The 15,346-nt window shown below is 38.0% G+C and overlaps 1 protein-coding gene across 4 annotated transcripts in view; it reads left to right on the forward strand.

The window, feature by feature from the left end:
* The window catches only part of LOC122807100 (histamine H1 receptor-like), a 903,201-nt gene extending 889,565 nt beyond the window's left edge, over positions 1-13,636 (forward strand). For all 4 annotated transcript variants that reach the window (XM_044078050.1, XM_044078051.1, XM_044078052.1 and 1 more), the window contains one exon: positions 4,934-13,636. In XM_044078050.1, coding sequence (XP_043933985.1) covers positions 5,044-6,588 — 1,545 coding nt within the window. In that variant the 5' untranslated portion in view covers positions 4,934-5,043 and the 3' untranslated portion in view covers positions 6,589-13,636. The remainder of the gene's footprint in view (positions 1-4,933) is intronic.
* Positions 13,637-15,346: the final 1,710 nt, after the last annotated feature.

The following is a 15,346-nucleotide window of genomic DNA, read 5'->3' on the forward strand; positions in this document are numbered from 1 at the left end:
CTTGATTACATGCATCAGTTGCCAACTTTTGGAGAACACGTCTTGTTGTACAGACGATTCGTAAATGACCTTTTCCTTTTATGGAAAGGCACTATGGATGATTTACAAACATTCATTGGACTGATTAATACAGCTACTACATACTTGAAGTTCAGCCATGAAGTTTCTTTTACTTAGATACCCTTCTTGGATGTATATGTTGAAAAATTGCCTTGTGGACTTATCAACACAGGGCTGTTTAGGAAGCCTTGTCATAAGAATACTTTATTACATCATTTTAGTATGCATCCACAATATGTATTCAACAATATAGTTAGGGGACAGGCCATGAGGGTCTCCAGATACAATTCAAGTCAAACAGGGTATGTAAGGGACCTAGGTGATCTTCGTGAAAGGTTATTAGATAGAGGTTATAGGGACGTTGATATATCCAAAGGTATAACGGACATTCCTTTTTTAAGACAGAGTTCAGCAGCCCCATACTTTTCTGATAATGGGAATTTAGCTACTCAGAAAGAGAATAATAGTATAAATAAGACAGCATTTTCCATACTCTACACCCAAGACGTAGGACCTATTAAGGATGTTATTAGATCTCATTGGAACATCTTGATGGTAGATTCACATATAAAAGAGATCTTGGGTGATGCTCCATGTTTCAGGTACAGAAACAAGAAGAATTTGAAGAATATATTATGTGATAGAGGACAGCATACATCAACTTTCACTAATTTGCCTGTAGGTACATATATCTGTGGACGATGCAACTTTTGTTCGTATATTGATCTAGACAATGTCTTTATACAACCTGTCACTGGGTATAATTACAATTTCAGAGTCCATGGAGATTGTCTTACCACTAATGTGATTTATTTAGCCACATGCCAAGCTTGTGAGTCATTTTATGTAGGTAAGACTAACAGACGCTTGAAGGATCGTATACGTGAACACTTATATAGTATCAGGATGATACAGAAGACCAATGCATTGGCTAGACATGTCATAGAGTTTGGTATTAAACATACATTTAAATTCAGGATAATTGAACAGGTGTATTCTAATATCAGAGGAGGGGACATCAAGAACTACACAGAGAGTAGGGAGAACATTTGGATATTGAAGCTACATTCAGATGTGAAACCTGGTCTTAACACTATGTTCTCTGTTAAACCTTTTTTGAAAATGAGAAAGCTTAAAGGTTATACGTAAATACTGTCCATGTTATTGCTATTATGTTTTAATGTAAGCTACATAATATTGTTTACAAATTAGATTCCAAGATATTTGTTTTTTATACATGTGGTTTTATGTTAAGTATGGTTCATTAGCATTGTTAATTTTTAATTGAATGTTGAATTTCCCGCCTTTTTGGCTATTTAACTGTACTATTACTTGAGCTTTTTATATGAGTCTGAAGAAGCCATAGAAGGTGAAAGCGCTAACTCGTCCTGTCAATAAATTATTTCATTTATTCTTTGCTGCTGCTCGTTCCTAAGTTTTCAAACAAAGAGTGACATTTCAGCCGTGTTCGACTCCTGCTACTTGTTTTTATATTCAGGTTTATAATTTTGGTTATATTTTATGTAGTTTAATGTTATTTGAATTATTATTTAGGACTGTGCCCATTTTTGCCAGTAACATGATTTTCTGACTGACTGTAATATTTTTTTCCATTTTCTTTTTATTGGAAATATTTTATTAATTTCATGACAGACATTGATACTAAAATGCTAATTTATTTGGGGGCATTTGTTTTGAGGAAGGGAGCTAATTTATTTTAGTGCATATAGTATGCATAGCTTTGGTTGTTTTTCACTTACTGTAACTATATCAAATGCAACATTTCAAACAGGGTTTTTCATTGGTCCAAGGGTTTGCAAAGACCAAAGCATTTGGAAGAAGATACAGTTGATGTTCTTCATGTTTCATTGTTGCAGTCATCACACTTGGGTTATCTGCCTGCAGGTAGCCCTCAGTTGGCCCGAATACCAGAGTCTAGGGATTTCTCTGTCGGATGCTGTCACCTCTTCCACGATGTCAGGTCGTCAGGGGTATAAACATGCAGCCAATGCCATTACATCAGCTTTTCTTACCATGCAGGACCCCGAAGCAGAAGCAGTTCACAAGTGCCAGTCAGCCACTACCTGAAATTTTTGTTTTTCGAGTTTCAAACCTGAAGTCTTCTAAAGCTAAGTACTCCGTTGGGGGTCCTTTTTTCTTGCTCTAACCGATGTCAAAAAAAGTTAACAATTGTCTTGCTTGTGGAAAGAAAATATGATTTTCATTCTTACTGCATCACCTGTTTAGGCCTAGACCACGATGTCCCTCACTGTTGGTTTTGTGCCTTGTTCAACGCCCGAACTATTCGTCATCGGGCTATTTTTGTCTCTAAATTCATTCACTCTTGTTCTCCATATTCTGAAATGGCTTCGATAAGCCATCCAATTACTGATCTTCCAAAACAATGCAAGGATAAAGACAGAGACAGACTGCATAGGTCCAAAACTGCCGACAACGCTTCTGTTAAGCTAGTCGCCAGTCCACCAGTACTTAGCGAAGCACTTTTGCAGCCCGTTACCTGCTTCTACAGATTTGCAGGCCTCTACTGAGACCCATTTAGAGTCAGGTATGCCGCAAGATGGTTCTTCGACTATGGAACCTGCAGATGTCTCTACCTTGGATGGGTCCAGAGCCGCTGTGCAGGCAACAGCTTCTGAGGGTGTATTCAGACCTTCTGTTTTCATATTAAACTGACTACTTTGTTAATAACTAAAACTACCAAATTTCTCAGGCCCAGAATTCGCACTATGCCTAGGAAACCAATAACCAAAGCACATTCTCAAGCTCCCATGCCACAAAAACAAATGCTTAGAATTGCTGAAGACCGTATTATTTTAATTAGGGGAAGCCAGCCTTCCCTCTCTAAAAGACAAAGAATTGATTTTCCTTCTGATTCTACAGACCATGAGTCTGATGACTCTGACCCCTATGATTACCAGGACATACCCTGCCATCTCAGCTCATTACAATACTGAACCACCCCTCTTCTCTCACCCTCTGATCAAACAGTTCCTGAGAAGAGCTAACAATTTAAGACCCCCAAGGAGACCTCCCACTCCTGCCTGGGACCTTAACTTTGTACTAGAAAAGTTCAAACTCCCCCCTTTTGAGCCTGCTGCTATAGCAGAGTTAAAATCCATCTCTTGGAAAACAGCCTTACTTCTAGCCATCACTTCAGCAAGAAGAGTGTCTGAGTTACAGGCCCTTATGGCTGTGGAACCCTTCATTATCTTCCATGCGGACAGGGTTTCCCTCAGGACTAACCCATCATTTATGCCCAAGGTGGTATCCAGTGTGGCTTTAAACCAGTCCATCCACTTACCAACCTTTTTTCCTAATCCTCGGAATAAAGGGGAAAGGATTGTGCACTCCTTGGACATGCACAGACAGCTCAGATTCTACCTTGACAGGAATAAACCTTTCAGAAAATCTGACCAGCTGCTAGTCAGCTTTGCTACCAGGGGCAGAGGGCAAGGCCATTTCAAAGCAAACCATTTCTAAATGGATAGCAAATTGTATCCATTTCTGCTACAAACACCATGGAAAACCAATCCCACAAGGGATCAGACCTCATTCCACTAGGGCTACCTCAACCCCTACAGCATTTCTCAGGGGAGTCCCTACCAGGGACATCCTGGAAGCTGCAACCTGGAGTTCTGTACACACCTTCACCAAGCATTACCACTTACCTATCTTTTCTAAATCCAGAGCTGGATTTTCCATAGCAGTCTTACAAGGCCTGCTAGCCAGCCCTAATACTTCTTGACTGCCTCCACCCTTCCTCAGCTTTAGGAATCAACCCAAGTGTGATGACTGAAACAGTGAAACACGAAGAACATAGTACAGTTGTGTACAATTACCATAACTGTAGATGTTCGAGTGTATTCACTGTTGCAGTCCTGGTTACCCTCCCTCCAGCCCCCTGTGTTTTCTATACTTTCTACCTATCCACTTTTTTGGCCATATCTTATGGAAATGGTATTTACTTTTTACTGGAGGTGTTCCACACCATGTGATTGCTTCCTATTTTGGGGACTCTTGACATCTGGGGCAATAAAAACTGATGTAATGGCATCAGCTGCATGTTTTATACCCCTGACAACCTGATGTCATGGAAGAGGTGACAGCATCCGATACAGAAATCCCAAGACTCTGGTATTCAGGCTGACTGAGGGCTACCTGCAGGCAGATAACCCAAGTGTGATGACTGCAGTAGTGAATACACTCGAACAGCTACATTTATGGTAAGTGTACACAACTGTACTTTCTGCTGAGGAAATGCTGGTCTAAAATAACACACAAACTTCTCATGATCTAAGAATCATTCTGGGGCTTCCTAAGAGTCAGTTGAGTTGATTCTGGCTTTGTCATCATCTATCTTCCAGCAAAATGGCACATTTTTCCTGCAAACCTAGAAAGAGAAGGTGAATTCATGATCTGTTTGGTTTGTCATCATGGGTCTAATATTTTTCTGCCATTAATCTTGCCTTCAGTAGTACTGAGTTTGATTCCTGAATAGTACACTTGTGTACTTTAAGCAGAAAATGATCATGGGCTGCTGTCAAAAAGAGGGACATGTGTCAAATTGGCTCTCATGGTTAACATACAAATAAACAAAAACCCTCAGTGTATAATCATTGTCCTCTTAATTCAGCAGGATTTGGTAAGCAGCTCTTGCTGCACACATTAAGCCTGCTAAATAGTATAGCTATGTGAAGTTAAACTGCACTTTATTCAAATAATTGTATAGCAGTTACAATTTATAAAAAAATCCCAAAGTATTTGCAACAAATATTGTATATTACATGCAGTAAACACACATTTGCAAAACTATACAATAAGTGATCTTATGTCTCCGTTTTTTCTTTTGTAGGCAAGCTGATGGAGATTGCAGGTCACCACTGCCCTGTTTTGTTTGTATGACGACATTCTGTGGCATAGCAGCTATTTCTTCCTGCTTTCAGAGTTCCTAAACTGACAAGAATGGTCAACAACAGTTCCAGCAGCACTGGGCACATATGCCAAGAACCTCCATGCAGCATTTTACTGGGTTTAGTTTTAGGTGTTTTATCATTTCTCACCATTGCAATGAACATATTAGTCCTCTATGCTGTGAAGACTGAGCGAACACTCCATACTGTTGGAAACCTATATATTGTTAGTCTTTCAGTCGCAGACCTTATAGTTGGAGCCATCGTCATGCCCCTTAATATTGTCTATTGGCTGGACAGTAAATGGAGGCTGGGAATAGTAGTTTGCCAGTTCTGGCTATCAATGGATTATGTAGCCAGCACAGCTTCAATTTTTAGTCTTTTTATATTGTGTTTAGATCGCTACCGCTCAGTAAGTCAACCCCTCAAATATCTGAGGTATCGAACTCATGCCAGAGCAACATATATGATTTTAGCAGCATGGCTTTTTTCTGTTATGTGGATCATACCAATTCTAGGTTGGCATGTTTTTGCAAATGGAGGAATGAGGAAAGTGTCTGAAGATCAATGTGAAACAGAATTTCACTGTAATAAATTGTTTAAGGTGCTGATTCCAGTTTTTAATTTCTATCTTCCATCTCTGCTAATGATCTGGTTCTATGCAAAAATCTACCTGACAGTAAAAGAGCATTGCAAGAGAAGAGAACTTGTCAAAGAGACATTTCGATGCTCTCCTGGCAAAAGCATTCTACACAGTAATGGTAAGGGACCCATGCATGCTGTAATGATTCAAAGTAAAAATGTAGCAAAGGATGATAGCAGAAACCTACGAGGAGATGATGAAGATTATACAGCTGATGACTTTGACTCTGAAGATGATGATGGAGACTGGAAAAATTATTCATACTCCTGCGTTACACCAATTAAAAACAAAACAGAAAATTCACAAATGTATTTTGAAAGGACTGATGCTGCTCATTCACAGAATGCTTTCAGAGAAAATGGTTCTTCAGGAAGCCTTCCTTTGCCTGGAAAGGTGAAACATTTTCCACTAGACATTTGTAAGCAGCAAACACATTTTGCTTTAAAAGGAAAGACAGAATCCAGACTAGACTGTGACTTGTCTCTGCAAGATATTTCTGTGGTGTCTGAAACACCAGAAAATGTAAATTCACATGACTGTAGAGCTGAGTCTAGTAAAAGTGATTCTTTGTATAGATGTGATAAAGCTGCTCATTGGTCAGAGGCAGCTAATCAAAAGAGAAAGGCAGCAGGGTTTAATCCTTTTAAGGAATCATGGCAAAAGTTCTATAGTAATTCTAAGCAACGGGCTCAAGCACTTTCATCCATTAAAGAGAAAAAGGCAGCCAAGCAGTTGGGGTGTATAATGATGGCATTTATGGTTTGCTGGATTCCATATTTTGTAACATTTATGGTCATAGCTCTTGACGCATCATGTTCAGACAAACTGAGAACCATTCACATGATAACAATATGGCTTGGATATTTTAATTCAACTTTAAATCCTTTTATCTATCCTTTGTGTAATGAAAATTTTAAGAAGACTTTTAAATCTATATTGCATATTCATTCATAAGCTAGTCTTGTCTTCATTCATTCTTTTATGTTTATTTTAAAAAAAACTTCTTTCACCATTGCCAAAGTCTTGGTATGTATGGTTGAAAGGTAATTATCTGCCTGAAATTATGATACTTTGATGTATGAAAACAGAATATGTTTTACATATCTAAGACAATGGCTTCATACTGCTATCTTGCACAAATGTGGTATGCACAGCTGACAGGTTATTAGCTGCCTAAAATAATGACAAATTCATGCTTGGATAATAGCAAGGCATGTTTTACATACCTAAGACAAAGTATTCCCTACTTATAAGCTGCCAAAATGTTTCCAGTTACAGACTTTCATCGTTAATTTTCTTTAAACCCGGTAAGAGCATTTCTCTTTAAAATACCTGTTTTTATATCAGGATATGAAGGCATTAAAACTGTCTATTGTGTTTACAAGATATGAGTGAAAAAAGGGGTGAAATAAATAAGATAATAACCCAAACTTACTTTCTATTATCTTTTTATGTGTACATCATAGGAAACTGAGTATGCATACATTTGACACTGGTGAAACCATGCTATTTCAAGCTGTATTTAGCATCTTTAAGGATTTAATGATATAGCAACAAAAAAGCAGAGAGCTAGAAATTATGAAGCAATATGCAATAGATGAAGTATTACAACAGTAATGTAGTAGTCTTTGCAGCAGTGAGCTTGAAACACAAACAAGTGTTATGAGAAAAAAGTACGTATAATAAAATATGTAAAAATACACCATATGTAGTACAAGATTTTCAATAACTTTTCTCCAGTGGTATGCCATAAACATAATAATTTAATGTATTGTTTTATTCCTCTAAATATAATTCTAATATTCCCATCAAGTCGTGAATGGGTGTCATTCTCTTTATTATAGATATGCAATTGGTCAAAGATCACTCTGGTTGAATTATGTATACCATTTGAGTAAAGATATTTGATCACAGCATGCCCAAGAGGTATGTTGGATAATTTAACTTACATAGTGATTTCTCTTGCCTGTATAAGACAGACTCTAGTCTGTATCTCTGAGTATATCTCTGAGTATATTTTTGTGAGTGTTTAAGGGTAGTAAGGTTGTTTTTGAGTGTGTGTTCAAAAGCAGACCAGGTGCGTGTGTTTTGTCTGTGTATGGGAGCAGTTAAATGGTAAGAATTTGCATGTATATGTGTGAAGGTTTTGATGTGTGTGCGTGTGTGTGTGTGTGTGTGTTCTGGTGATTGTGGAGTGAGTGGATTCTGCAATGAGTATTAAAACTGTGAGTGATGTTTGTGCAGGTGAGGTTTGCAATGTGCTTGGTCCACTGTTGGAGATAAGTGTAAAGTTCATATACATGATTAACTGTAATCCAATGGTAAAGTGTCATGTGTGTGTGGGTATGTGAGTTGTGTATAAGTAGGGAGTGACATATGTGTTTTAAATGTGAATGTGAAGAAGCTGGGAGAGTGGCATAAATGAAGGCTGATTTAGAAAGGATGTGTGCGGATGTGTCCCAAGTGGCATTTGCCCCAAAGCTGAGATCTTAGAACTGGCTATTTAAGTTTTGGGGGGCTTGCCCTCCATGTGAAAAGTTTGCTCTGTAAGTGTGGGTGCAGATTATTTCATGTGAAGTGATAAGTGAGTTTAGTGCTTTTGTGTGTGCATTCACGTGAGTGCAAGGAGTTTGTTTCTCAATGATTAGACTAGTAAGTAAATGTGCTAGGCCTATCTTTTTTGACCAAGTGGCTCTCAGCCAGCCTGACTCAAGATTTTAGATAACATCATTTCATGAATTACAGTTTTATAAAAACTGGAACATGTTCAACAGCATGTACTCACCCAGAGCCTGCAAGCCTAAGAAATAAATTGTCTAAATCTTAGCTATAACTCTTGCAATGTAAATAGCAAGTAAAATGGTACCAAACAGTTTGTGTACATAAAAATGATTGTGAGGTGAGAGAAGCACTGATCAAAGCACTGATTAACATCTGCAGCTTCAATCAAAGAGATTCTCGGGAGGAGTTAGCAAAACTGTTTCATATGTAAGTGTGCGTGGTCACCTGCTTTATGGCAAATACAAAGCTGGAGAGTCCTGACCAAAACACCAATTAGTGATTCTCAAAAATGAAGTTCTATTAATATGAGATAAAAGCTGAGAATTTTCAATGTAATTTTTAAGTGAAATTCCCAGTTAATACCATCATTCCATTATACTTCTTAGTTGAGCTGCATGATCTCCATTTGCAGGCAATTTTTGTTTTTTAATTTTAGTTTATAACTCAATACTTTTTCTCTGTAGAGCAGGTTTATTTCTTCTTATGTTAACAATTATCATATACTTGACCTATTAGAATATCATTGTTCAAAAAAGTGCACCCAGATGAGCAAATATGCATATAATCGAGCCACCACACTAGTGAGTTTCATAATACCAACCTAGTATACAACAATGCAGCATCACTGTGTAGCTTACATGAGAATATGCACTATGAAACAGAGAAGAAATAATGTGTGCCATGCCTGGAGTCCTATACATAGCATATAGCACATCTGTATCCCAAATGGGTAAGGAAGGGCTAATCATAGATGGCTACTTGTACAACCTAGAGGAAAAAAATAGAAAATATGTGGAAAGATGTCTGAAGCTCACATCCAGGTGCAAAGGTAGTGCCATCACAAAAACAACTGCTGAGGGAGAAGTGCTGAAGAAAACAACAGAGTCCTACCATAACAATGATCCACATGATGTTCAAATGTACATAACCTGTGCAGACCAGAAAAGGAGAGCTGATTTGACCCAGGATATCCATTGTTTCTTTGTGGATGACGTTATGGTGGGGATGTCTTTGGAGTGCACTGTTTCAACCCAAAAAGAAGGCAATGCTACAGCAGGTCCACAGAATACATAGGAAACACTTCATTAGGAGAGTCTCTCAGGACATCTGTTTAGAAAGCCTAAGTGTCAACAAGTATACCCTAAAAACAGTTGAGTTAGCACAAACAAGCATGTCGGATATGAGCAGCCGCACTCATGCAGTACAGTATGGTTGATGGATGGTACCTTTATGTCAAAAAGGTATCCTGTGCTGTCAACTCTACAGTGTACCTGGATTCATAAACTATCATATTACATGTAAAACAATCCCCTGGTTTATTGCTTGATGTTGAAGAAACTGCAAAAATATATCTATCTATGGCAGTGTTCATTTGGACTCTTAGTAGGAATATGGTTGCTCTGTGAAATCAAAACAGCTGCAATGAAGAGTATCGCCAGAAATATTAATGGGGCTGTTTCAAAAGGTTATTCATTTAATTTTAGCTAAAATATATGATGATGAAAGATACAGTCCCTGGAATTGGAACCACTGTATGAGAAATGTCTAACATTCCAGCTGTGCATGGAAAATTTGATAGCACTATCAGTTTCGGAAGAAAGTGAAGTACTAGATGACTTCTACACATTGTGTGGTATATTTCCAATAAAGGGCAGGAAGTTATAGCTTTAGTTTGCAAAACAGTACCTTTTGGGTAAGCCTAGGAAGTTTACCATAAGGACGACATCTGCTAGCGTTTTTCACCTTATTTCCAGTTTTACTTTGAAATACATTGATATTAAGCAATTTATTTCTACCATGCATGCAGAACTCAGTGAAAGGGTGGCACAGGAGACCACAGTGCATTTTGAGACATTGCATTGCTGACCTCACCTCAGTGATGTATGTTCTCATATGTGAACAAAACTGTGCGGAGGACACACACACGTGAGGATATGTGCTGGATGTCCTGCTTCACCCATGAGGAGAAGACTAACAAAATGCCATCAACAGTTCAGCCTTTTGCTGCAACAAATGCTTTTCTCAAAGCAATTGTCATGTAACTAAGATATGAATTGTCAAACCATTCCTAATGTGCAATGAGTTATGGGTGGTCTACACAAGGCACAGAATACTTCAGTGTAAATTTATGTTTCATCCACGTTAACTGTTATAAAGAGTTAGAAAGAACTTTACAGCCAACAAAAGCAATCTTCCTAACCAGCCCAATGATACTATAAAGATTTTCCTACTGCACAACCCATGTCTGAATGGCAAAGTAGGTGTCAGTGACTCAGTGGCTAGGAGGGGAATTTTTTTCTTTCAGAAAGTGAATGTGGTGTTATTTCCTGCTCAGCTACAGTCCCCAGTAGAGGCCAGGGGCTATAACTCAGGTAGACAAAATAAGGGGAAAGCCCAAGTAAAGCAGGGTCTTCATATGGTAGCTCATGAAAATCAACTGTAGTGATGCCATCACTTGCCACGTGTATGAATGGAGATTATGAGTAGTCAACATGAGAATATTTTCCTTGTCATCACAGTGTGCCACACAATGATGCCTGTGTCTTCTCTCCATTGTTATAAAATGGTTGAGGCTGTTGATTGCAAACCTTTCTTTTCTGCATGAAATGACACAGTTTGGCCATTTATAAAGATAATAATACTAGAAGGATCATGAATTGTAAGGGCGGAAGTTAACTGCACCAATGCAGATATTTTCTTACTCTTAATTAGTACAATAATACATACATAAATGAGCAGGTATACAAGATAACACATGCTCACATAAAACATGGCCTTCAAAATGCAGTTGTGACATCATGGACTTTAATATGAATTTTCTAGTGATGTGCCAGTGGCTACCTCTCTACAGGTTGTCTCTCCACATGGCCAAACAAGTTTCAAAGGCCCATGCTGAATGTGGATAATCTAGACCCCTGTCTGTCTTTTCATTTTGTGTAAGTGACCTAGGTATGTAACATGCAAGAATGACAGAGTAGGTAAACCAGGGTAATCATTTCCTTTCCATGCTCACATGTTTGGGTGTGTGATTAAATTTAAACAGAATTTTGCCCTATTTCAGGTGAAATTAAACCATATTTTAATGACCATATTAGGTTTCCCAAGCTAGGAATTACACAGTTCTGCATTCCCAATCAACAACCCACATCATGCAGGCTGTGTACGTATTTCTATAGCCCTATTCCCATTACCTGTTAGCATGTGTGCACCTCTGTTAACATGGAGATCTCTTCCAGTATGTGCATAGACACCTACACATACACACACACTCACACACATATATATTTAATGGCTACTATCACTGCCGTGGGAGCACTAAGATCATCTATGGCCATTGATATCATACAATTTTTTTCCACTTCTACAGGAACAATCTGGCAACCAGAAAACATCCCTCCCTCTAAGATGGGCAAACTGGGGTTGGCATTCACTCCCATCCTGCCTCAGTGAGGTCTTCCAGTGTCCAAACTGCTAGTTGAACTTATGTCAGCTGGGTCATAGTCAGGAGTTTGGACGTCTATGCTAGAAATACAGACTATAAATAACCTACTATCATTTTCAGTCATCCTAAGGTATTTTAGATTGATGCTGTTAGCAGCAGCAGGAGATAGTGTGGAGACAGGAGCAGAGTGCATGCTGAAGCCTTGGCATTGCTTCTCATTTTGCTGTTGCACTGAAAGACAAATCCCACAGATCACATCACCAATATGTTAAAACAGCACCATGATAGATATAAAGCATTTGAATGTCTGGCACTATCAATTCGCTCTCCCAAAACACTATTCTTTTGTGATCTCTGCCACATACCAGTGCCATACAGAGTCAAGTATTCAATACAGTATCAATACAAGAAAGCACACTGCTCATTTATACATAAGCATGCCCAGGTTAGATAAACAGCAGCTGTGCAACTTGGCTATCCTCTTTTTTTTACTGTTTACCACTGAATATTTGTGAATATATGGAGGGGTGCCAGTCACTTTTGAAGACTGTCCGTCCATCATATCCCAGGCAGGTTTAACCCATATAGCTTTAGGCTGCTGCAGCAGTAATGACTTCAAGCATCTACTATCATGGTAAATGCAACTTGTAAGGATGTACTCCATGAACATTTACCTACATGTCCTTACACACCCATGTCTTTTTATATAACTTATATTTTATTAAGTGTTGAAAGCAGGTTTAAAGCAAGGTCGGCAGACTGATACTACTGAGTACTACTTGTGCTAGCAAGTACCATCTGGTTTGTAGACAACTGAGATGATAGTGTTACTTTTGTTAAGCACAAAATAAGTTAATTTATAATCATAAAATGCAACCACAAAAAGTAAAAGATGTGCATTATTCTGAAGACTAGAAAAGTATATGGCAACAAGTGCAATAGTTTACAACAAAATAATAACAAGGAATGATGAGAGAGAGACATCTGTGACTCCCAGACAAAGTCAATCTGTAATCACATTGCCAGCAGCCACCAGGAAACTACATGGATTCAAGAAAAAAGTTTTGATCACAGTATACATCCAAACTGAGTAATGACTGCAAACATGGTTACCACAATTGCTACCAATATACATTGTAAACAAACAGCTATATTTGTTGTTAATGATGAAGCATTAACTGAAAAAGGTATGCCATATAAAAGGTTTATAATGGAGGATATAGAAAATATTTGCCTTGGGCTTGTTTGGGTACTAATGCTACAAAACAATGTCAGATACCAGTAGTAATTATAATTTCTAGTAGTGAGCCCTTCTGTACCTCATATTGTGGGATATCACATGACTTGTCTTGCTGTTAGCTACTTCTTTACTGAACCTCTGTACTTACATTTCACATTATATTACCTTAGTTATATTGCCATTTTCTTGCTGTGCATATTCTTCTGTAATTATAAATTATGATGTGGTAATTTTTACAATTGCAGTCATTTAATAGTTTGTAAATTACCATTACTGTCATCATATAACTTCCCTGTCGTTTTACTGTTGGTGCTTAATATCTGTACAAAAAAATGCCATTCTGTCCATGCACATAGTCTTTTATGCCTACAGAATTATGTTAAAAGTCTTGTATAGTTTTACTTTTAGGTGCACAAAATGTTTGTCCTTTTAATGCATTTTATCACTTTGTAACTGGAGTATTTATGTCAAAGCCAACATTACAGTGAAATATCAATCTAGAAACCTGAACAGCAAAAGACAAACAAAAAATAAATCAATATTTGTCTGCTACCTATGCATCTGCTTATTATGAAGAGGGAGTACTACAACTGCAGTTGATTTTGTTGATTTTGATGTGGTTCATTGCCCAAAAATTCATGTGCACGTAACATGATGTGGAATTATGTCTTCACTTTGATTCAAACAACAAATCAATGTACCATTCAAATCCACAATGTAAATGAATTGCAGACTTGGAGATTATTTTCCTCTTATGTTCCCTCAAAAATTGTAGATATCAATTTGTGTTATCAGGATGCTCCCCTCTATCTTTTAACATGCTATATCTAGTTTTGCAAGTTACCCACATGTAATTGCACGCCTTACCAATTGTCTGTTTTATCTGCTTACTTGCTTACATTTTGCCTTGTTGAGATTTATATGGTTCTCCTTCACATCTGCTAATTTTCTATTCATAGAGTGCATTAATTCTCTGACTATGAAATAGGAGATGAAGCATGTCGAACAGAAGTTCAGATAGCTTTAATCCATACTGGTACCTCAATCAGAATTGCCTTCAAGGGAATATCTGATGTCCAGTACATGATGTTTACATCTGTTTATAATACAATCACAGGATTTGCATTTTGAGCACCAAAGGAAACTCTTCTGTAGAATTTTCAGTCAGCTATGTTGACTGTCATTTTACAATAGAGTAACTTATCGGAGGCTATTTCTAATCTAAACATTACTATGCACTGACTTTCTTCCTGTCCTTTATACAATCCTATCTTGGTATATGTCTGCAAAAATCCTGAAAACCACAAAAGCTTCGTGACCTGCAAAAATTTCTCTTGTGAGCATCTGTTATCTATAAACAGCATGACACACAGGAGACACTACAGGTGCAGTTAACCATTGACAAAACCCTTATTCAAATCATAGCTAGCTACCGGCCCTGAAATTTGACTCAGGATGCCCACTCCACCTATCTGGACCTCTTTGAATCTATCAAGATTCAACCCTTTACCTTGATCCTGGGTGACTTTAATTATCCAACCATAGATTGGAAAAACGACTGATGCCAAAACACAAATGCCCAGAGATTCTTTGATTTTGTCAATACAAATGCCTTGTAGCAGCTAATCAATACCCCCGCAAGAGGTGATAATATCTTGGACTTGACATTAACCAAAATGAGTAAACACTGCAGCACCCCTACAGTGTCATCATCCTTGGTAAGATCTGACCATAAAGCAGTCACTTTCAAAGTCAGTATCTCCCCTGATTTCCCTCTAGCTAGGGTCAAACAAAAAAACTTCTCCAAAGCTAATTACAACCTCCTGAGGAATGGTATAAACAGCTTTGCAGCCTTCTCCCCCTCTGTTGGAACTGACATCAATGTCCAAATCTACACCAAAGTACTATACAAGCACCTATATAGATGCATGGAATCAGGAATACCCGAAAGGACAAAATCATCCTCTGCAAGGAAGCGTAAACCTGTCTGGTTGACATCTGCAGTAAATAAACTACATAACATGACATCTTCAATAAATGTACTACATAACAAAAGGAAAAAAGTGCTGTCCAGGACCAGGAAGGAGGAGGTGCCCAACTGGAAGCAATCTCTCCTTAGCCTGAACAAGCAAATAAGAGCACTAGTGAAATCCTCTAAAGCCAACTTCGAGTCCAAATTGGCCACATCTACTAGAGACAATCATAAGGCCTTTTTCATATATGTCCGCAATCTCAAAGGAAGCACCCAG

This window comes from Protopterus annectens, chromosome 7.part0 (assembly GCF_019279795.1).
Source record: "Protopterus annectens isolate FY-2018-M chromosome 7.part0, PAN1.0, whole genome shotgun sequence".
In the NCBI taxonomy this organism is placed as follows: Eukaryota; Metazoa; Chordata; order Ceratodontiformes; family Protopteridae; genus Protopterus; species Protopterus annectens.